This window comes from Sarcophilus harrisii, chromosome 3 (assembly GCF_902635505.1).
Source record: "Sarcophilus harrisii chromosome 3, mSarHar1.11, whole genome shotgun sequence".
NCBI classification, from domain to species: domain Eukaryota; kingdom Metazoa; phylum Chordata; class Mammalia; order Dasyuromorphia; family Dasyuridae; genus Sarcophilus; species Sarcophilus harrisii.
Window position 1 is genome coordinate 287,371,018 of NC_045428.1, and position 24,551 is coordinate 287,395,568.

At 36.0% G+C, this 24,551-nt stretch overlaps 1 protein-coding gene across 6 annotated transcripts in view; it reads right to left on the reverse strand.

Moving 5' to 3' along the window:
• The window catches only part of MYH15 (myosin heavy chain 15), a 107,746-nt gene that overhangs the window by 76,887 nt on the left and 6,308 nt on the right, over positions 1-24,551 (reverse strand). For all 6 annotated transcript variants that reach the window (XR_004232981.1, XR_004232980.1, XR_004232983.1 and 3 more), the window contains 5 exons: positions 23,352-23,442; positions 20,572-20,961; positions 9,597-9,723; positions 9,394-9,512; positions 7,003-7,199 (listed from right to left, as the gene is read on the reverse strand). Coding sequence is in view for 1 of the 6 variants with exons in the window: in XM_031959636.1 (XP_031815496.1) it covers positions 7,003-7,199; positions 9,394-9,512; positions 9,597-9,723; positions 20,572-20,961; positions 23,352-23,442 (924 nt within the window). In the remaining 5 variants the exon portion in view is untranslated. The remainder of the gene's footprint in view (positions 1-7,002; positions 7,200-9,393; positions 9,513-9,596; positions 9,724-20,571; positions 20,962-23,351; positions 23,443-24,551) is intronic.

Sequence of the window (24,551 nt, forward strand, 5' to 3'; positions counted from 1 at the left end):
AATTTTGGTTGATGGATGGGTTCAATATCACTAATTACAGTACAACATCCATATATAAACTTTAACAATTCAAGATATGGCATACCATTAAAAAAATGATTGGTCAATAGCCATCCAACCTTAGACAAAAGCATATAGTCAAGGTGGGAAGGAACCCACCACCTCCCAAAGCAGTCGTTCAACTTTTAGATAGCAATCCTTGGGAAGTTTTCCCTTATCAATCAACGATTTTACAATTTCTATGTAGTGTTCCTAGTATTTCCTTTTGGGGTCAAGCAAAATAAATCTAATTCTAGTTTCACATTACAATTTTTTAAATACTTGAAGACAGTTGTCATCGCTTCTTTTCTTCAGACTAAACATCCCTAGATTTCTTTAAGCAGTTCTCCAGTGGCAAATACTTGAGCAAATGCAAAGGAAATCCATGTTGAACGTAACAGAATTTTAAAGCTACTTAAAGATTGATTTTTCAAATCCTTAAAGAGAGGTAGATTATAAAGCATTAGAAAAACCACAGATAATATTAATACTAGGAGAGACAGATAAAGAGAGAGAGAGATGATTAAGAAGAGTTAATTACTGACCTACAGGCCTACTTTCTCATTATAAAGTCATTATAAGAATGTCCTGAGCATATATTCATGAAATCCTTGATGATTCCCTAGAAGGACAGCTAAGTGGTGCAGTAGATAGAGTGCTGGGTCTGAAGTAAAGAAAACTCATTTTTGTGAGTTCAAATCTAGCCTCAGACACTTCTCAGTAATTGCCTCAATTCCCTCATCTATAAAATGGGCTGGAGAAGGAAATGGCAAACCACTCTAGGACCTTTGCCAAGAAAACTTCAAATGAGGTCACAAAGAGTTGGACATGATGGAAAATGATTGAACAACAATAATCTATTATTGTTAAAATATAAGAGGAAGAAATATTTTCATAGATAATGTTCTATAGAAGATCATAGCTTTGCAGCCACAAAAGGATTGAAATGTATAAATTTTTTACCATTCACTTTATTTCAACCAACATGTATTAAATGCCTATACATATAAAACCCAATGCTTTTTTGTTCATTACTCCTAAGAGCAAAATTCAGACTGAAATGTATTTCTCCAATAAAATGTCTTCATGAATGTGTTAGACATATAAAATTATTTGATAAATTCAACTATTAAGAGAGTTTAGTTTCTCGATTCCTCAGGTTACCAATATTAATTAAGCAAAGCAATGTTTTATAACATCCTCATCAAAGATATTTATCATTGTTGAAAAGAATGTCCTGCTCAGAGTCCAAAGGAAAGAAGGATATCTTATAGGTAATGAGGTTCTCCAAATGTTCCTGGCTGCAGATAATACAGTGTTGTATGGATTGCACCACATCTTGTATTCCACCAACTCCTACCTTGACTATCATATAGAACCATTAACCCACCATCTGCTCTCCTCGTGTCATGTGCATACAGACCCTTCCTGCCCACTCCACCTGCATTCCACCTTTTTTTTTCTATGAATTCATAATCAAGCAACATTACCTTTGCTACTGTAAAATATGTGACAATCAACTGTCCTAAAACTTCACTCAAAAATCATGGGATTCTGAGTTGCAGTTTACCTATGTTGAATCTTCTTTCCATGGCTTTATTCATCCTTCTCCTTACCCTTAATCACATTTTATCCTGACCTTCTTTTGTGCCCTTGGGAACTCCCATTCAATTGTTAACAAACTGCCCTTCATATTAGATCTCTGCCTTCTCCCTAGAAATTTCTATTTAATTTTCTATGTGCATTTTCTTCCTCCTCGACAGTACAAAAGCTGCTGAAGGACAATATTTTTTGTTTTTGTCTTAGTATCTCCAGTTCCTAACATGGCTAATGGTGCGTAGTAGGCACTTAATAAATGCCCACTGAATTTAATTGAATTGAACACTACACTGATACCCTAGTGAGTTCCATAACCACTCAAGAGACTGGCACAGAAACAGACTGACACAGACTGACAAGCAGGGGGAAATCAAGTAGATGAAGAATGAATATTTTTCAGATTATGAAATGCATTTGGATGGACAGTACATTGAGTTATTCGATCAGTTCATATATTTTAGGCAGACACTGAATATAGGCAATGAACTGGGCTCAGAATTGAATAGGATGAGGAGATTGGGCTGCATTGCATTTGGGAAATTGCATAGCTTTTTCAATGATATCAAACTGCTCCCTGCTGCCAAAGTACATCTTTTTAACATGAATATTCTCCGGATGACACTGTATGGCTGCAAATCATGAAACACAATGACCCCAAAAGACTTAAAAATTGTAAGTAGTCCAAGAACAATGGGGAGATGCACAGTAGCTATAAATAGGCTGAAAATGCTACATGGGGACATGCTACTGTCTCGTACAGAAAATATCATCAATGACATACTTTTGACTGGAAAAGGATATGGGTCAGTTATGTCATCAAGAGTGAGGGATGGCAGAGAGATACTGAATATCATTCTAATTGCTTATGAAATACTCAAAGACCCAGGGAAAGACTGCCTGAACATTGGGCAGATGGCAATAATAATGCCACAATGTTGTTATATGGATCAAATGAGAAAATGTATGAAAGTATTTTTCAAGCCCTATGTGAGTGACAGACATTCAACCTGTAGAGAGAGGTATTTGCTTTCTAAAGAGATATTGCTATACAGAGATAATTTGCTTTCTATAGATCAAAAACATGGACTCCTGTACAATTTCTGTTCAGGTTAAGAAGGCACAGATGCATGATATGTACCCGTGAAGAGAAAATTACTACTCCAGTGAGCTCTAATGAGGCAATTGGGGGCATAGATGGTATATTGGGACTTGGAGTCAAGAAGAAATGAATTCCAATTCAACCTCAGAAACTCATTAGCTGTTTGACTTTGGGAACTCCACATGGTCTCTTAGAGCCTTAGCCTTCTTATCTGTAAAATGGGGATAATGATAGTATCAACCTTAGATTATTACATAGATCAAATAAAACTATTTGAATAGAGTACTTTGTAAACCTTAGCATGTTAATATTCTCATTGTTATGAGCTTAAAGCTCCATTAAAATCTATTCAGCGCTTTAATGCTTACAAAGGGCTTTTCAAAACAAACTTTTAAGAATTATTCCCATTTTACAGATGAGGATACTAAGATTCAGTAATATTAAATGAATTAAACATATTTAAAACAGAAGTACCATCTTCACAATCACACAAGCTCACAACTCAGTAGAATTCTCAACACCTTGCTCTCATTCACCTCAGATATATACTCTGTTACCAAGTCTTGTCACTCTTTCCTCCATGTCTCCTATATACATCTCCTCCTCTTCATTTACACAGCTAGCTTAAGCTCCCATCACCTCTCACCTGAATTACTAATTAAATGAATAACACTGAATTCTAGTGTTATAATTCTGATAAGTCTGTGTTTGAACCCATATCTTCTGCTTCTAAATTGAGTGTCCTGTTTATGCCACACTGTAATAAACTGAAGCCCAATATTATAGTTGAAAGATAGGCTCAAAGATTTCAGTCTAGAAGTTATCTAGTCCACCATCTTCATTTGATAAGAATACTGATACATAAAGAGAAAATTCCTGTCTGGTCCCTCCCTTTTCTTTCTATACTTTATAATAATTCACTTGATAAGATTAGCTGCTGTGGGTTCAGCCATTATGCTATGTAGATTATGTGTGTGTTAATATGTATGTGTGCATATATATATGTGTAACATGAGTAGGATTATACATATATACGTATGTTTATACACTTATAGTGCATATACATACATTTATAGACACACATACACATATATCCAACTCTAGTTTGTCTCCTGATCTTCAATCCTGCATTATTAACAGGCCTTTGGGGCATCTCAAACTCAACATATTTAAAACAGAAGTACCATCTTCACAATCACACAAGCTCACAATTTAGTATAATTGTCAACACTTTGCTCTCATTCACCTCAGATATATACTGTTACCAAGTCTTGTCACTCTTTTCTCCATGTCTCCTATATACATCTTCTCCTCTTCATTTACACAGCTAGCTTAAGCTCCCATCACCTCTCACCTGAATTACTGCAATAACTTCATAATTAGTCTGCCTTATGTCTCTTCCTAACACGATTCCATTCTCATTTAACTGCCAGAATGATTTTCCAAAAGTCAAAGTATAACATTGTTTCCTAGCCAAGACAATAAATTCCAGTGGCTCCTTATTCCCTCTGTTGGACATTTAAGGCTCTCCATAATCTGCCTTTTCTAGTATTCTTACACTTTGAGCTTTTCTACATATTTTCTGATCCAGATACAACAGCTTATTTGCTACACTTTGCAAATGACACTCCCATTTCCCATCTGTGCCTTTTTATAGACTATTTTTTATGTCTGGAATGCTTTTCCTCCTCACTTCTACCTCTTAGTCTCCCTGGTTTCCTTCAATCAGTCAGTTATCAAGCATTTATTAAGCACCTACTTTATGACAGGCACTGTGCTACATGTTGTAGAAATGTATAAAAACACTATCTTCAAGGAGCTTACATTCTAATGATTTCAAGACTGAGCCCCAATTCTGTTTTCTATGGGAGTCTTTTCCCAATCTCCCCAGTTTTTAGTTGGCCATTCCTACTAAAAGTTTCCTACTAGGAGTTGCTATTCCTTCTAAATTTTTTTGTCATCTCCTTGGCATACCTCTTATATATCTCTAATTTTCACATGTCATCTCTCCCATTAGAATGTGACCACTTTAAAGGTAGGAGTTGTTTCTTGCATTTATCTCCCAGTACTTAGCATAATATCTGACATCGATTATATGCTTAATTAAGACATTACTAAGAATTTAAGTCCTGAATCTGTGAATTGTGTTTGAAGGGTGTTGAGGTGGAAAAGAAGTATTAAAAGCCATATATAATATAGATCCCTCCCTTAAAAAAAGTAAAAAGTCAGAAGGACCAGAGTTCAAATCTGGTCTCAGACACTTAACACTTCCTAGCTGTGTGACCTTGGGCAAATCACTTAACCCCAAATGCCTCAGAAAAAAGAAAAAGAAATTAAACAGCCAAATCTTCAGTTTCCCAAATTTAAAATGAATGTTCTGAAATGTGTGCTATTTACATCCTGACATGTTTATGAAACACTGAGTTTCCCCTTAAAATGAAAGCATGATCTAGACAGAGTTTGATTTACTTATTTTTTGCTACTATTTTAAAAGGGAAAAAATAAATTCTTCATAAGCTATTAATGACAAATAATGGATGGATTGATATCCCTGACCTAATTACCATCTATTCACTCCAAGACCAAATCCAACAGAACGATGTAATCATCCAACCAGACTCCTTCTCATTTGCTCCTCTGCTCTCCTTAAAAAAAAAAAATAAAAAACTCATCAAAGTAAAATGAAAGATAGCTGCCTTTCCCATCCATCTTCCATCATTAGAGGAGGAAGAATCTCACTTCAAAAGCAAATGCTATATTTAGAGTTGAGGAGGCATTTCATTTCAAAGTCCCACTTCTCTATTGCCCACAGTTTTCAATAACATCTAATGCAGGTATTTTTAGTGTCTGTCATCCCAGAGCCCTTTTAAAGTGACTGTGGATACAGAGACAGATCACTTTGTACGCCTCTGGGACAGAATACAGCTGCTGTTCGGGAACTGCTTTATGGGAGGGATTGCAAAGAGAGAATGTCATCAGTTGAAGCCAGAAGAGGAGTTTAGTTGTCCGCTCTGGATTTGGGCCAAGATAGCAAGTGAAGGACATATTCTTTTGAGCAAAGCTCTGTCGTGATCACAAGCCCTCATGGCAACCATCTGACGTCTTTCTGAAATATAGCCTGTTCTTCAGGATCTCATAACAAAATGCTTCAGTGATTATGTTTGAAGCTTTGTGATCCTCTGAGCCAGCTGGGACACTACATCTCTGGACTTTCTATGAAAAACCAGAAAAATCTTTACATCAAGGTGTCAGTGAAATTCATTTTCTAACTGTGGCATTTAGCTTGGGTGGCCTGAGTATGCTGTTTGCTTGTTGGTTTGATTTAAGCAGAGAAAGATCCCTGGCTTTGATATCAGTAGATCTGGGTTAAAACTCTGCCTTTGGCATTTACTGCCTGTGTGACCTTGGACAAATTACAACCTCTCTGTGCCTCGCTTCCTATAAAATGAGGGGCCTCTGTGATGTTTAAAGTTCTTTTAAACTCTAAATCTATGTTCTTGTGGAGACCTAAATACAAAGCCTTCCTCTATCTTTAACTCCATATGTGACTTTAAGCAAATCACTAACTTCTGGGCTTTGAAACAATGAAATAAGAAACCATGAGGGCATTGAATTAGATGACTTAGAAGGCTCCATAGATAGAGAGCTGGGCCTGAAATCAGGAAGTTCAAATTCAACCTCAGACACTTAATAACAATAACAAAATTTCCAGCAAGTCACAACCCTGTTTTCTTTGATCTACGGGAGAAGGAAATGACATACCAGTATTTTTGCCAAGAAAACCCCATTGACAAGGGCCTGATGTACTATGATCCACAGGGTCACAAAGAGTTGGACCTGACTGAACAACACAAAATTTCCTCCCAGCTATAAATCTGTGATCTTCAAGATTCTTGGTAGCATTTGAATTTTTTCAGTATCATGAAACAAAAGTTGTTTATACAAAGGTACAGAGGTCCATGACCCATTTTTCGCTGACCTTATAAAACCATATATATGAAGAACTAAGTATAGACAGATGATGGATATATATATATTTTATATATATATATATATATATATATATATATATATATATGTCCATATACACACACATACACACACACACAATACAGATAAAGACCTAATTATTTTGATGGCCAGAGCAGAACATGGCTATAAGTTAGAGTGTCTTTCCAAGCCATATCAGTCGAATCATGATCTTTTCATTCATCAACCGAGATACTAAGTTCATCTGAAAACAGTTGAAGGGTAGTACCACTTACCTGGCTTCCTCAAAATCTTCATTTCTCTGGAGAGTATGTGTCTCATAGTGAGTTCTCCATTGTACCACTTCCGCACGCCCCTTGGTCAGAGTCCATAATAGCTTAGCTTTAGCCTCTTGTTCTTCCCTATATTGCCCCTTCAGGAGGTCATAATCATGCTTTGCTGACTGCAGGGCATGTGTAAGGACTTTCTTGGACTATAAGTGACAAAGATACATTTGTTAATTACGGCTTGGGAGTGGACCAATTCATCCACATAAAATAAAGTCCAACAATATGTTCTTTTTTCCAACACAGGCTACACTGAAATATAAAAAGTTGGGGCTATAGAACACTGGACCAGGAAAGAAAAGATTAAAGTACTTTTTAAAATTTCTATTTTCATAATTACGTAGGGGAGATTAATTTGTTTAAATTTGTCCTTGTTAGAGTATTTGGACACCTTGGGTAGGTAGACAAATAATGCCCCCCAAAAAGAATAGAATTTTGAAGTGAAAACATTCATTATCCTTTAGGTTACAAGAAATGTTTCTTTTATAATGTGCATGAGTCTACAAAGGCCACAGAGTCTTTCCCTTACAATATATTTCCTCTTCCTTTTAAAGAAGCTCAGCACTAAAAGGGAAATCAGATGCCCTCATCCAAACTATATTTGATCAAGATTGCCTTCTATGACATCCCTGACAAGACTCATCCAGCCTTGTTTGAAGATCTATTGTAAATAGCAAGAACAAATCAAATCTCCCTTCCATGTAAAAGCTTTTCAAAGACTTAGTCATGGGATAATAAATTTAAAGCTTGAAGAAACTTTAGAGGCTGTTTAGTCCCATCCTTTTATTTTATAGCTGAAGAAACCTAGGTTTATAAAAATTAAGTGTTATTCTTTGTGTCTTTAGTGCTTAGCATATCAGTGCCTGGTACACATAGTAGGCACTTAACAAATGCTTTTTGAGTTGTTGACTTTCCATTTCTACCATTTTGATTTAGAGCTAGAAGGGTCCTTATGGTCCAAAACTGTTGTTTTACAGATGAAGAAACTGAGGCTTGAGGAGGATAAGCTACTTGACCTTATAGTCATTCGGGGAGTAAGCATCAGAAAGAGAATTAAAACAAGGTCAATCTGATTCCAAATCCAGTATTCTTTCTAATACTTTTAGATTCCAATCTTATTGGATCCTACTACAGCCAATCTTACTAAGTCCAATACTTATTGAATTCTAAATCTAATACACTTTCTAGCACTGTGCTTCCTCTAAGTTATCATGACCCCCTTAAGTCTTTAAACTTCTATTTGTATGACCTGATCATCCTATCAACCCTACCATTCTTTTGCCCTTTTTTAGATATTCTCTAACTTGGTAATCCAATCAATCCAGCAGTGCATTTTCATTAAAAAAAATAAACAACAAAAAAAAAACCTCATCTGGAAAGTCAAATAATAACATTTTACAGCAAGCTGACTGAAGGAGTTTCTTAAAATATCCAAAAATGTTTACAGATTCTTGCTATAACTCTATTCTTGAAACCCATGACTTACTGGTTAAGATCACTTTATACTAGGGTTATTTTTGAATGGATTATTAATTGAGACCAACTTATATTGTATTTCATTCTGTAATGATATTGTAAGAGAAGTGTTGATGAGGACTCTTAAGAACCCAGATTTTTCTTATCCTAACTCTGATATTACCTTCTTTGTGATTCTAGACAAAAGACAACCTTCTTTGGATCTCAGTTTCTGCATCACTAAAATAAAAAGGCTGGATGAGATGATTTCTAAAATCTTCCTGATTCTAGAGTTCTTCTTATGACTCAATTGCCCATGCTATTTGAGATTAGGCTGTCACTGGTGTTGCTTATTAGTAATTTTATCTTCTCTCAGAGGAAGCCATAGTTATTAATTTTTATGATTTGCTAATAATTTGAACAAGAAAACCAAAAATATTGCTGATCAAATATGGCCAAATAGTATCATTCTGCCTTCCACATATATTCAATCGAACATTTCATTAAACACTTCACCTTCAGAGATTTATTTTTCTAAATGCCTTAAACATTTCTCTTTCCCTCCCTTTTTATGTAGTGATAAAAACAGACTGGATAAATACATCTCAATGACCCTCAATCTGACAAGACTGTTTTGACAGAATTTTAATTCCTGAGGCAGAATGCTTAGTAGTTTATTTGTGAGTTTTGAAATCTTCCTGACACATGTAGTGCCCAATTTCTGTTTTCCTATAATTTGGAAAAAAAGTACCTTTCCCAATTCACTTGAAACTAAAAGCCTTTCAGGATGTCTCAGATCTATTTGAGGAGGAAAAAAATTGTCAAGAATTATTATTGTATGGCTCTCATAGATGAGCTCCTACTGTGAAATAAGAAAGTCATTACTTCACTCTCTTGTTCCAACAACCTTCTCAGTTCTTCAATCTGTTGAACAAAGTTATTCTTTCCTCTGGAAAGTTTGTTTATCAAATTGTCCTTCTCTTCCAGCTGCCTTGTGAAATCATCTAGAGAAAAAATTTACCAAATGAGTCCTTTGAGATCTTCCTTTACTCCATCCCTTACTTCCCTCACCTAATATATTGACCTACCTTTCTCACTCTCAAGCTTTGACTTCTGTGTGGTAACATCATTTACCAGTATGGCCATCTCTTCAAGTCTAACATTTGTTTCAGTAAGTTGGTTTTCAAACAGTTTACAGAGCTTCTCAGCCTTTGACTAAGTGTTAGGAAGAAAAAAGACAGAAAGTTGATTATAGCAGTGAACTATTTTTAGAACAAAGGAATCCATCTTTGTTCTTGACTTAGTCCTCAGACATGCTGGTGGATACAAGTGCAGTTGAGGGTTTTCTGGGAAGAAAGCATGCAGATAGTTCAGTAGTTTGATGTATTAAAGCATAGAATAGGGACTGGATCTGTGACTTCACTAGTATAAGGAACTCCCAAAGGAGGAAAATCCCTCTACCAATGAGGATCAATACTATATCATGATCTTAGAGAATTGCTTAGAACCCAGCTTCTTAAATGTGGTTTGTGACTTTTTATAAGATCTTGTAGCTGGCTGTGAAGGTTGTAAAATTAGGATTTATTATTAGTTTGATTTGTATTGATTTTTATATTTTTGATATATTGATGTGTGTATTTGTACGTTGATTTGACATGCCTAATGCTCAGGGTTATGTGAAAATTTCTTGGGTCAAAAGAAGTTGTGAGTGGAAAAAGTTTAAAAAGCCCTGGCCTAGAGTCTTTCTGTCTTCCCCAGGCTCACACAGATTGCACAGTGTGAGATAGGAGGGACTTGAATTCAGGTCTTCTGGCTCTGACACTGCTTCTCTTATTAGTAAATCAATATAGAGTAATGGAAGAATTCCTTTCTTGAGAGATTGGGATAGAAGCCCTGGTCAGATGTCCTCTTAAATCCAAGTTTTTATTTCATGACCTTCAAAATACCTTAGACCCTGAAGAATTAAGATAAAATGAAGACCATAGTAGAACACATCCATCACACCTTGAGCAATCCATTCTTCTCTGGTGCTGAGACATTTTATACCATTTAGGAGACTTGGATGGTTTTGTGCCAGAGTGCCCGCCTGATCTAACTAAATTTAACTAAGATCTTTTCTTTATTTTTTTTCTCTTACTTTCTAAGGCAGCCTTGTATGAAGGAACTCAAGAACTAGCAAGGTTAGGAGAAACTTTTAAGACATGAGATCTTAAATCTGGGAGTTGTAGGAGGCCAGGATTAATGATAGCTGCTTGCCACACTCATTTGTGTGTGTATGTATGTGTATGTGTGTAGATCACAGGAAGTCGCTTCCTCTACAAAGATGCTTAATGGAAGAAATATAGATTTTAGGGACCTGTGAGATCTAATTAAACTCCCTAATTTTAAAGATAAGGGATTTGAGGCCCAGATTTGGAAAGTGTCTTACCTACAGTCACAAAGTGCCAGAGCCACGATTTGAGGTTCTAAATTCGTTTCATTATTTTGTTCTTCCCTAGCAGTGATTTCAAGCCAGGGATGAACAGGGTAAGTGACTGAAAACATGACAGAAAGACTGAAGAGTGTTGCTGCTTTCCCTGCTATATTTAAGAGCCCTGACAGCATAAAACCACTGTCCTTAAATCTAAAGTATAAGAAACTATAACATCAGGTCCCTTGCCCAAGTCTTGGAACAGAGATGACAAAGAGGTCAGGAGTCTGAATACTGAGACCTCCATCCAAAAACTCCAAATACATCCAAAAATAGTACAACAAGCTATTAAAAATGAGAAGATCACATGAAAGCCTAGGGTGGGTCCTTTAAATTAAGAAGGACTTACTCAGAAAGCCTGATTTCCTTCAGCTTAAAAAGCAGCTGTCAGAGCAATTGCTACGGTTGCTTTAGAGAGCGCTCTTGCATTGACAGAGATTAACCCCAATCTCTGATGCTGCCCAAGATTCCTCAAAAGTATCTTGGACTCTTCAGCAGAGAATAAAGTCAGGAAAACTTGCCTCAGAAACTTACTAGCTATGTGATCCGAAATAAGTTGCTTAACCACCAAAACTTCAGTTTCCCTGTCTATAAAATGGGAATAATAATTGTGCCTACCTCACAAGATTGTTGTAAGAAATGAATAAGATGGTGTATGTAAATATAAAGCACTGTATCATTATATGAATGCCAACTGATGTTATTATTAATCATCGTCATTATTATTATTATCATTGGCTTTATTCTTCTACCTAGCTTCATAGTGATCAATTTGACAGATCAAGCTTCTCCATCAGGCTTAATTAACTCTTTTTGTTTGTTTTTGTTTTAGAAAATTTATTTTTAGGTTTAATTCTTTAAAAACCCAGACCAGTACTTCATCCAGTACAATATTTTGCCTGACTTAGTGTAGTCTCTAAGTATTGGGTTCATTGGAAAACTTGTTGAGATTGTTCACAAATACTTGTAATTTGGGGACCCTCTCTCGGATTCATATGGTTCATTTAAGATCACCCGTCTCTCAGGGTCAGCTAAGTGGCTTAGTGGATAGAGCATCAACCCTGAATTCAAAATCAGGTCTGAGACACTTAACACTTCCTGGCTGTGTGACTTAAGTCACTTAAGCCCAATTGCCTCAGGGGGAAAAAAGATCACCTGTCTCTGTCTGAGAAACGTTGTCACCTGATACTCAAAACTTTAACTTCTTTACTCATTTGATCCTTACTGGCCAATCCCAAGTATTTCCCTGTCTGTTAAATCAGAAATAGATGACCAATCAGATTTTCCTAAATGAGAACTCTTCACTTCATATAAAATCTATGATTCCACATCCATCCACATGAGTTATATGAAATAATGAAGAAACCTAAGTGTCCTACCCATCAAAAAGGAAGGCATAAGGAGAACTTAATATAAGACAAATTCAAATTGTAGCCTCTTCCAGAACCATCTCTAATCTCCTTCTTCCTTGTGCTGTACCCTAAAGATCCTCAAACATGAGATTCTGAGGTAGCCGAGTGGTACAATGAACAGAGCTCTGGGCCTGGAGTCAGGAAGATCTAACTTTAACTTCAGCCTCAGATTTTTACTATCTGGGTAACCCTGTAAAGTCATTTAGCCTCTGATTGCCTCAGTTTTCTCAATTACAAATTGGGGATAATGATAAGAGCTACCTGCCAAGGACATTGTGAAGATGGAATGAGATAAATATAAAGTGCTAAGCCAAGTGCCTTGAACATTACACTTAATTGATGTTTGTCCCCTTCCATCCTTCTTGACTTTATCTTTGCCTTTGCCCAACCCAGGTTCTCCTGGACTTTATTCCTTACTTGCTTTGAGAATTATAAAATGTGACTATAAGAAAGGTCTCCTGGTTTTAACAGTACTGTTTTATCTCTTGCTAAAGTCTGTAAGTACTCAAACAATTGAAATGGTCTAGGTTATCCAACAGTTAGTTTGAACCTTGGTTGTTACTGTATAGCAAGGCAAAAGGTAATAAAAATTATTTGAGTGCATATTAACTAGTTTGTGCATTCTTTACTGAATAATATATTTATTATATAACTATTTTTTTTCTCAGTAGTATTTTATTTTGTAAATGTAAAGCTAGTTTTCAGCATTCATTTTTGTAAGATTTTTTTATTCCATTTTTTCCCTCCCTCTCCATCTTCCCCCTCTCCAAGACAGCAAGCAATGTGATAAAGGTTAGACATGTATAATCCTTCTAAACATATTTCTATATTTGTTATATTGGGCAAGAAAAATAAGAATAAATGGAGGAAAAACATGAGAAAGGAAAAGGAAACGGACAAACAAAAACAAATTAAAAAAGTGAAAATATTATGCTTTGATCCACATTCAGCCACCATAATTCTCTATGAAGGCAGATGGCATTTTCCATACCAAGTCTATTGGAATTGTTCCAGATCACCATATTGCTGAAGAGAGCTAAGTCTATCATAGTTGATTATCACATAATCTTGCTGTAACTCTGTACAATATTCTCTTGGCTCTGCTCACTTTACTTATCATCAGTTCTTGTAAGACTATCTAGGCTTTTCTGAAGTTAGTCTGCTCATTATTTTTATAGAATAGTAATATTCTATTATATTCATATATCAGAATTTATTCAGGTATCCTCCAACTGATGGGCATCCACTCTGTTTCCATTTCCTTGTCACCACAAAAAGAGCTGCTACAAACATTTTTATACATGTGGGTCCTTTGTACTAGGATACAGACCCAGTAGTCACCCTGATGGGATTTTTTTGGAATTTTATGGAATTGATTAACTAGAGAGACAACATGATGAAAGAGAAAGCTCAAGAATTAGAAGATTTAATTTTGACTCTTGGTTCTAATAACTGGGACAAATCATTTAACCTTTCTTGCCTCAATTTCTTAATCTGTAAACAGGGATACTAAATGCATGTCCAACCTATGTCACATAGATAATTGGATGGTCCAGTGGTAGAATATACGAAAAGTACTAAGTGTTCTACAGATAAAAGGTGCATGTCTTACACTTTATGACTTACCAATGCTATATGGCAGGAATGGAATATATCTACCTTCTCTTTCTTTTAACCTATTAAATTTCTATCCAATCTTTTAAATGTAACTCAAATGCCATCATTTCTTTATAGCCTTCCATGATTCTCTCAACGGATAACCACATTCTTTCCTTAGCCTTTCTACACCAAAGCTTCCCAAAGCAACTTCTCTTTACTTTCATTTTATATTAGTCATAGATATGGCACATACCTTCATCTCAAACTCCATCTCTCCCAATGACTAGTAGAGTGGTTTGCATATATTAGGCTCTCAGAAAATATTTAATTAAAACAAATAGAGATTTAAAAACTGCCAGTGGATTTTCTTACCTAGAAAGTACCTTCTCACATAAGGTACTGACTGGGCCAAGAGGAAACCACCTGAGCCAGGAAAGCTAATGTGTTACTTTTAGAATTCTAACAAAACATATAACTGACATTCTACTATACTCCAGAATAGAAGGCTTTAACCTTCATTTATGTCATGGGTTTCTTTCAGAGATCTAGTGATGCATTTAAATGCATAAAATAATACATACAGAACTAAGGAGACTAATGGTAAGAGTCATTGTTATAAAAATATTTTTTAAAAATCAATTTCAGAAACTCCTTATGAAACACCTATAAAGTGGCCATTTTGGTAGATAATTATGAAATGATCCATAACACTGGACATAGTAGAGTATGTACTTTATCATCATGGTCTTCCAGAGCCCAAGATTATCTTCAGGTTACAATGAAGACTTACTAACTAAGTAAGCCTTACATCAAAGTCTTTGCCGAAAAAAAGGTACCCAACAGATGTTTATTAGACTGAACTGGAATTGAGACAGTCACACCATTTTGAAGAGGCATAATTCTGCCAGGCTGCACATCTGTCAAGAAAGAATTCTAAGAGACTTCCATATGTTCATCCCAGTGGTAGTAAGTTTAAAAACTAAAGTTAAATATGATACCTTGGAAGGAGTACAGAATTCACTACCTGTTCGACTTTAAAAAAGTTACTTTCCTCCATAGATCTTTTTTCCTTCTCTGTCAAATGAGGGGATTGGACTGCATGACCTCTCAAATACTGATCTAGGATCCACTAAGTGAGGTCATAATGAACAGGGATGGCAAAAGAAGGCTCTAGGCATGAAATAATTAATCTCAGCCTCAAATGATATAGCATGTGGATACCCACAATTTTTTTTTGGTGGGGGGAAAGGAGTTAAGTGAAATGGGCATGTTATTTCATAAATATAGGAGCTCCCTAATTAGGAAACTCACTCTACCGATGCAAACTTACAGCTACAGCTAGTTTCCAGCTTAGAGCAGAGGTTCTCAGCTTTGGATCCATTAATTAAATTAATTTTAAAAATATGTTGAGAACTGTATTTTGATAGAATTAGTCTTTTTTGTAATGCTGTTCAGTAGTTTCAGTTGTGTCCGACTCTGTAACATACCTGGTCTTTTCTTGGTGAAGATACTGGAATAGTTTACTTTTTCTTTTTTCTAGCATATTTTACAGGTGAGGAAACTGCTGAGAAGGATTAAGTGAAATCTAGGGTTACACAGTTAATAAGTGTCTGAAGCTGGATTTGAATTCATGAAGATGAATCTCCCTTATCCCAGGCCCAGCTCTCTAACCACTGTTCCACTTAGCTGTCCTTTTCTTTTACAATACTATGTATTTTGTTTTAAATATTTCAAATTATTATTCTGAGAAAGTTTTCTGAGATATTATGTTGAGAAACCTTTTGGAACACTACCAAAGTTGACCAGGACTCAAAAAAAAAGGGTTTAAGAACTACTGCTGCAGAGTGGGTCCTGAGCACTGAGATTGTGACTTGTCCAGGGGCACCCCAGAATGTGTCAGGAGTGGAACTTGCACAGAGGTCTTTCTGACCTGGATGTCAGTTCTCCACCCACTATCCAACACTATCTCTTTGGATATCAGCCTGGTAGCTAACAATCACCCAAGGAGTAGTTGTTTTTAAGCCAAGGCTTTGTGCCAATCTAGAGTCCAAGAGGGCAAAGCATTAGTAGTGATTGGGTACAACAAATAGGGATCGCAGCTGCTATCAAATGACAGCCTTTACATGTGTGCAGAATGGAAAAGCGAACAGGACATTCATCACTCAGTATCTTCAACCCCACCTGCACACATAGACAGCAACAGCCATCCAAAGAATCCATTTCCTACTCTGAAGGACAGTGACATAGACTCATAGCTAAAGAAAGAGAGGCTGACTAGAGGACATACATTCTTTTTTAAACTGTGCCCCCCAATTTTTTTTTAGGAAAACATTGCCCCTCCCCCAGAAATGGACTACAATGCCATTGAAACCAATGTGATTTTATAATCATCAGAATAACTGTTCTCATGCCCATAACCTTGGAATTATCCCAGGCCTCTCTGCCAGCATAACATTGCTTTTAAAATTTTGCAGTTTCCCTTGCCAGTATGTGTTGGCTTGCTTGGTTATACTCAGGAGCCAGGGCTGAAATAAACAATTCAAAAAGGTTTTGTATAAAGTATAGGTCAGACAGGGTGATCATAATCAATTCATTTATTCCTTTATTTATTCATTTAATATATATTGAGTTCCTACTGTGTGCAAGGCACTGTAAAGGAATATAAAGATGTGAAATAAATCTCTCATACTAGACTGTAGACTTTAAGGGCAGGAGCCATAAGGAAAGGACATAAATACATTTCAAGATGATGCAATCATAGCACCAGAGATTTAGAAGTGGGAGGGACCTTTATGGATCATCTAGTCCAACCTTATTTTATAGATGAGAAACCAAGGCTTAGAAAAGTCAAATGACTACCCAAGGAGTAAGGACAAGAACCCAGAGTCCTTGTTTAATAATCTGGCCTTCTTTCTACTGAACCACACACCTGTCATATCTTCTTATTAAAATTTGAAAAGTCTGCAGTGAAAACCACTACCAAAGGAATCTGGATTCTAAAGGAGTTTCAGAAAGAAAAGAACTAACTTCTAGTTGATTATAAGGGGGATATTAGTCAAAGTTTCAAGGAAAGTTGGGCCTTGAAAGATGTCAGATTTCAGTAGGAAGAGGACATGCCAGAAAAAAAGAATGGCATAAAAAAAGGTTCAGAGGTAAGGGAAGAAGTAGAACAGTAAGCAAAGTTGGATTTGACTGAGATAGAATATATAAAAATGGTAGTAGGAGATGAGTGCAAACTGGTGGAATGAAGACAGATCATTGATGAATTTGAATGCAAGGTGAAGGAGTTTTACACTATTCAATTATCTCTAGGGAGCTATTAAAAGTTTTGGGGCTGGGGAGTGTCTTAAATAGAACTATGAGAAGATGAAACTGGAAATTATGTGAAGAACAAATTTAGAGAGGTGATATATTACAGGTGAGGGAGATACAAATAAAATTAGCAGGGCAAGGTAATGATTTTGTTCTAAGAAAAAAAATAGATATTAGAAGTCAAAGAGAATACTAAGATTTAGACTAAGGTTTACAGAAGATGATGGTGTCATTAAATAGAAATAGCAAAATCCAGGAAAGAAGCAAATATGGGAATCGATGTAAAAATCTGGAGCTTAGGAACTGGATCTGAAGAGCGTATGAAGTATCTAGGGACAAATTTATAGTAGGCAGTTGGAAATGTGGTGTTGGGATTTGGGGAAGAGATAGGAACTAGAGTTAATATCTGGAAATTATACCCATAAAGATGATAGTTGAAAACATGGGAAGGTGTGGGAGAGAACATCCCAAAATGAGGACAGAGAATAAAACCTTTGGGAACACTGATATTTGGGGAAGAAAGAGAATAAAGACCACAAAGGAGACAAAGAGTGTTTAGAGATTCAGGAGAAGAACCAGCTTAATATGCTGTCATAGAAGTTAAGATAATAAGAAAGAATTTGAAGGAAATAATGGTTTACAAAAGTAAATATTACAGAGAGTTCAAGAAAGATGAGCACTGAAATAAAGCCACTGGATTTTATCTCATATAATAAACTGAGGTCATTAGTATAATTTGGAAGAGAAACATCATAGACAAGTGATAAGAACTCTAAATCTTATACACTAGAAAACAATAGAAAGGGAATGGTACAAAAATGAATACAGGTATTTTCAGAAGTTTTGTAGGAAGGAAGTAGGATGGTAGTTCAATGGGTCAGCAAGACTGAAAGAGTTGGTTTTGTGTTTAGTTTTGCTTATTTGTTTTTAACACAGTGAAGGCCTGAGGTTGACCAAAGTCAGAGAGAAAGAACATGCACATGGGTAAGAATTAAAGCAATAGAATGAGAGGGTTATTCATGGATCAGGATTAAGAGGCAGGGAAGTATAAAGTCAAGAGCATGAGTGAAAATATTAAATATGCAAAGGAAGGATATTTCCCATGAAGAAAGAAAGAAGAGAAAGGACAAGATATAGGGAAATTCTTAAAGTAGGAGAAAAATTAGAGAATTTGTTTTGGATGCGTATGTACACAGTTGGAGCAAAGTGATCCAACAATAAGAGTTGTCAGGAGTATGTAAGAAAGTAAATAATAGAATCCAAATTCTTAGAAGGCAGGATTGTTTCAGGTTTGTCTTTATAACTAAAAGATCTTTTGTGATACATTTGTACACACTAGTCATTAACAAGATCATAGGAATATAAACCAATCCTCTCATTTATCAGATGAGAAATCTGAGACATATTAGTTAAATGATTTGGCTGAGGTCCAGCTAAGGAATACCAAAAACAGAATTTTTAACTCATGATTTCAAATCCAGAACATCATCCACTATACCACAGTATGTCTCACTCAAGGTTTATTGAATTGAATTGTTGAATAGCTAGGGGAATATGACAAAGAAATCAATAAGTAAATTAAAAAAAAAACATAATGGGGTCTGAGATCAGATAACATCATTTTGTAGGGTCCCTAGTTAGGTTGTTTTCATTAGTTTCTCCAAACTCCAACAGCAGAAGTGGAAAAAGTCAGTGAAATATATATAACTAGAGATTGTTATCAGGGATTTTTTGGATTCATCTTGAATTTGTCTCAAGAATATTAACTGTTGAATTTTCAGTATGAACATTTACATCTCAAAAATTAGATTTGATATGAATGTAATTGAATATTATTGTGTCATAGGAAAGGGCAAAAGAACAGAGAATACTGGGAAGATTTATGTGAACTAATGGAGAATGAAATGAGGAAAAAACAGGAGAACCATTTATTAAGAACAACAACATTATAAAGACAATTTGGAAGAATTAAGACTTTCAGTCTTGAAGGAATTCCAGAGGACAGAAAAAGAAGCATGTTACCTTCTCAACAAAGAGATGATGGAATCAAGATGCAGAATGAAACATACAATTGTGAACTTGGTCAATAAGGAAATTTATTCTGTTTAATTACACCTGTTACAAAGTTATGGTTTTTCCTTTCCTTTTTTTCCAATTGGGACAAAATAAAAATTTGTTAATTGAAAAAAATTTTATGTTTAACCAAAAAAAACAATGTTTCTTCATCCTGGTTTAGCACCCTCTTACAAAGTTCCTGAAGGAAAACTTCATAATCTGATCACTAACCTTATGGGATGGATGCAGTAAAAGCAAAGAGATCAAACTATCTGTTGCTAATATGATTAAGGAAGAAAAAGAGAAAAGCAGAATTGTGTAATGAAGAAAGTGTTAGATTTGGATTCAGAAGTCCTAAATTCTAATCCTGATTTTGACTTAGAATATCTAATGTCTCTGACTTTCACTTTTTTTCATCTTTAAATGGCCTCCAGGAAACCTTTTAACTCCAAATATGAGCCCTTAAAAGTTTCCTGCTAATGCTGGTTGATGAAAAATGCCCCCAGAAGTGTGGTAAAGAAAGGACTTCTCCCCAGCAGTGGAATTATTCGAAGTTATGTCTAGATATACTCTAGTCTTGACTGAGCTCCCTTGCAGTAGCCACACACTGTACCCAATTGTTTTCCTGGCAGGATTCGCCACTAGCAGAAGCAGCTAGAGCAATGTTCCTTACTCGCTTAATCCTGAGTTTCTTCTTCAAAGTCTTCTAGGTGAGACAATAAATGAAACGGTTAAGGATGTATATGTCATGGAAATATCCTTTATAAAACTAACAAAACTATAAAGCTAGAAGGGATCTCACATGCAGGGATCCTCAAACTATGGCATTGGGGCACATGCGGCAGCTGAGGACGATTATCCCCCTCAAGGGCTATGAAGTTTCTTTAATTTAGGCCCACAAAACGAAGTTTTTGTTTTTACTATAGTCTGGCCCTCCAACAATCTGAGGGACAGTGAACTGGACCCCTATTTAAAAAGTTTGAGGACCCCTGTCATAGGGCATCTAGTTCTAATTTTATCAATTTTTTTCTTATCCAATTTTATCCAATTCCATCCAAGCAGTGGACAAGGATAAGACATGGGATGACTTCACAAAGTCATTTGATTGTGAGCTTCACCACCCAGTGCCTTCAGCCATTGGCAGCCAGTCTCTGCCTTCCTTTCCCGGGTACCCTTTCCTCCTCCACCTCCTCGGGATGACTGGAGAAACCCTACCTTCGCTTTGGCCATGTGCTCCACACTGGTCAGCAGGTTATCCACCTCTAGCTTCAGCTCGCTCTTCTCTTTCTCCAAGATCTGCTTGACCATGTGTAGGTTGTCCACCTGCCCTTTCAGCTCCTCCAGGGTCTCCTCATGTTTCCTTCTGATGGTGGCAGCTGTTGTATCAAAGCGAAAGGTGGCCCTATCCAGGTCTCTTCGCAGCCTTATGAACTTGGCTTCCCTCTTCTTATTGATCTCCAACTGTACCAGACTGGTACCCCTGGCTTCTTCCAGCTGTTCGGTCATCTCTTCCAGCTCACGAGCCAGCTCGCTCCTCTGCCTTTCCACCTTGGCTGGGGTTGTTTTTTTGGCTTCCAGTTCTTCTTCCAGTTCTACTGATCGAGCCTGTACAACAATAACCATTTTTCTTGTAGTGTGAAATCTCTACCACATTTTAGACTCAGAGAATATTATGGTGGCATTATTTACTGGTTCCCATCATTGTAAAAGGTCATTTGGCTCTTTTGGTTCTCAATTTACAACTAAAAAAGTGTTTCTAAGAGAGGTTAAGATACTTGCCTCAAACCAATAAAGAGCCAGAATTAGAACTCATAGTTCTTGAGCTTTTAGCCTTATGTGACATGCAGTCTCCTTTAATTATATGCAGTTATTAAAAAAAAAAAAGGAAACCCTTTTCTTACTCTTTGGAAATAAATTTGAAGATAGACCCATGATATGTTAGGGTTTTAAAAATTCCAAAAAAAATAGTAAGTGATCATAGATGGTTCCCTAGACAGTAATATCTCATTAACCTGAAGATTGTTTATTTGACAATGTCAGCTGTAGAGAGCTTTGTTAAAAGCTCATCTGTCTGGATGGAACAGAACAATTTGCCTAAAACCAATTCACCTAAAGTCTGTTCCTCTTTAACAGAGTCAAAAACTACAAAGTAAGCAAAAACATCAGCCAAAATAGATGTCACAAAAGGTTATGTACTTTATTCAGCGGGACCCTTTCAGTACCTCGGCCAGAGCCTATAGATTCATTTTAGACACAGTTCTTTAAAATTTAATTACCTGACTTCTAAGCTCAGAGAAGATTTGAGGCAACAAATTAGAAAATGGGGGAGGAGAGAGAAATAAGGGATTGGAGAGGTAGGCACTCTGACAGCAGCAAGAAGTGACAGCTGACAGTGAGGGAGGAGACAGAACAATTATAGAAAGTAGAAGTCAAAATGCCTAGAATCTGGATCCATTTAAGGCCCAAATCCCTCATTAACCCTTGAGAACTTCACTGTATTACAGAAGAATAAAATTACTGAAGTTCACCATGATGACTCTGAGTCACAAAAAAGGATGTTAGGCAAATTAGTTTTAAGTGAATTGTCTTTCTCTCTGATGGATGAGCTTTTAACTGTCATTCTATTTGAGGTATGACTAAAATTAATGATTGTTTGGGGGGAGCTAGGTGGTACAGTGTATAGAGCACTGGACCTAGAGTAAGGAAGACTTATATTCTTGAGTTTGAATCCAATCCCAGACACTTACTAGCTGTGACCTTGGGCAAACCACTTAACCCTGCTTACCTCCATTTCCTCATCTGTAAAATTAACTAGAGAAGAAAATAACAAACCATTTCTGTATTTTTGCCAAGAAAACCCCAAATAAGGCCATGAGTCAGTCATGACTGAAAAATGACTTGGTAACAAAATTGATGATTTATAAATTAATGACTATAAATTAATAGGACTTGCATAGTTAACATATATGACCAAATTGGTATTTTCCCCTTAAAAATAGACACCCTGAGAAGCTATACTCTATTCTAATGATGCTATTATTTCTGATATATTTTGGAGCTCCTTTTCTGAATATCCTCAATGGTGGTAAATAGTTATTCTTTCAGGATGAATTTAATTTCTGAAAGAAGATGAAAGTCATTGAGAGAAAATGATAGTGATTATTGGATGGATGATCAAATTGGGTAATTCTATTTTTGATCCAAAATAAGGGGATTTTAAAAAGGAGTCGGGATGGTTTGTTATTGCTCCTTTTTTGAATCTTTTTATCTTTTAAAGTCAGTCTCATTACTTTATAGCTACACACATACACCAATCAACAGGAATTTATTAGGTACTTATATACCATGCACAGGGAATAGAGGTTTCATCCTTGGAATTGGAAAGATCTGCTTTCAAATCCTGACTATAATTCATGATAACTACCTAACCTTAGCCTAGTAATTTAAACTTTATGTATTCCACACAACTTTCTAAGATTATAAGTAGTAGATGATTTGCTGTTCTGCATTGTTGGAAGGGTTTTCCACACTGGAAATTGCTTATATTGCTATAACACTATTGCAACAATACTTAGTATTTACAGAGCATTCAGATTATGTCATTGGATCCTCACTAAAAGCCTCGTGGCATAGGTGCCCTTATTATTCCCACTTTACATGTGAGGAAGCTGAGACTGAAAGAGGTTAAATAAATTGCCAAGGGCTACATAGTTAAGAATTCTCTGAAGCAGCATTTGAGTTTAGGTCTTCCTAATGCCACTCTACCCATGGTGCCAATTAAATTCAATTACAGGTTCAAAACAAAAGAAAAATTCACTGATTAACACAGTGTGTTTTGAGGTTCATAGCAGAAGAAACTGCTAACCTCTAATGTCAAGGATTTTTTTATTACAGACAACACAATTATGGAAAAGGATTGCTTGATAGATACTGTAGGATCATCCATCACTGCGTGGGTCAGATCATTAACACAGCATTGAGTTCCTTGAAGTTACCTGAAGCTTCATCATCATCATCTGGAACTGGCTGAAAAGATTGCTTTCATCTGTGGAATCTGAATTCAGGAGGCCGATTCCCAATTCTTTCCTGATGGTTGTTTTTTAAGGAGAAGAGCCAAGAAAAAAAAAAAAAAACAAAACATGGTTTCTCTACACCTTGAATTGAACCTCTGGTCAAAGTGGGAAATTGTTGTTTTTTTTTTAAATAAAAGCATGGTAACCTAGAAACAGCAATTTCTAAAGCAAGTATTAGAACCCTGAATTGGAGTGCCCAAGAACTTCTGTTTCTATCATCACTGTGTTTAGGAAGGAGACAGGTATTCAAAAGAATGCAACAGATAGAAATAATACAAGTATGTTTAATCAGTGGCCTATTTCAGCATATTCATTCCCTGCATACTACCAAATCCTCAAATTTATTATTAATTCTACAATAATATTACAAAATTAATTTTTAAATTATACTATTAGTAAAGACTATATTAGGTGTAAAGATTGATATCTAGTATACTTTCCACAAATACTCAGTTTTGTAACTGAATCAAACTCCCAGTTTGACTAGGTAATATAGGATATAGCAGTATATATCCTTATATAACAATAACTCAGGATCAGTCTGTTGAACTCTGATTCGGGCTTTTTATGGTGCTAAGCCAGTTTCATCCTAACCATAGTCTTATCTTGTGTCCCTCTTATCATCTAATGATATACCTAACCTAGTCTTACTGTAGTTTAGGAATTTTTACCACTTTTTTGTGTGTGTATCACAGACCCCTTTGGCAGTGTGGTAAAGTCTGTGAATTTCTCTTCAGAATTATGTTTTTAAGTGCATAAAATAAAAAAGCATAGGAGTACAAAGGAAATCAACTGCCCTGAAATAGTTATTAAATTTTTAAAAAAAGTTCACAAACCTTAATTAAGATAAAGAACTTCTGCTCCAAATCCTTGCTCTCCCTTTATCTTGTATCTCATTAAGGTATTTTATTCTGTCCCAGACTAGAGATAGGGACTGAATCTATAATTTCATTTGATCATAGGTAACTCTCAGATAAGAAAATTCCCTTTGCCATTGTATATTTTCCTTGGTTTCCCTTGGTTTCCTTGGTTGCTCTTGCCAACCAAGGTATAGGTTGGTACCTTCTCTGCAACTTAAAGTTTTAGGAATTGGTTAGAGTCCTGAAAAACTGTGATTTGTCC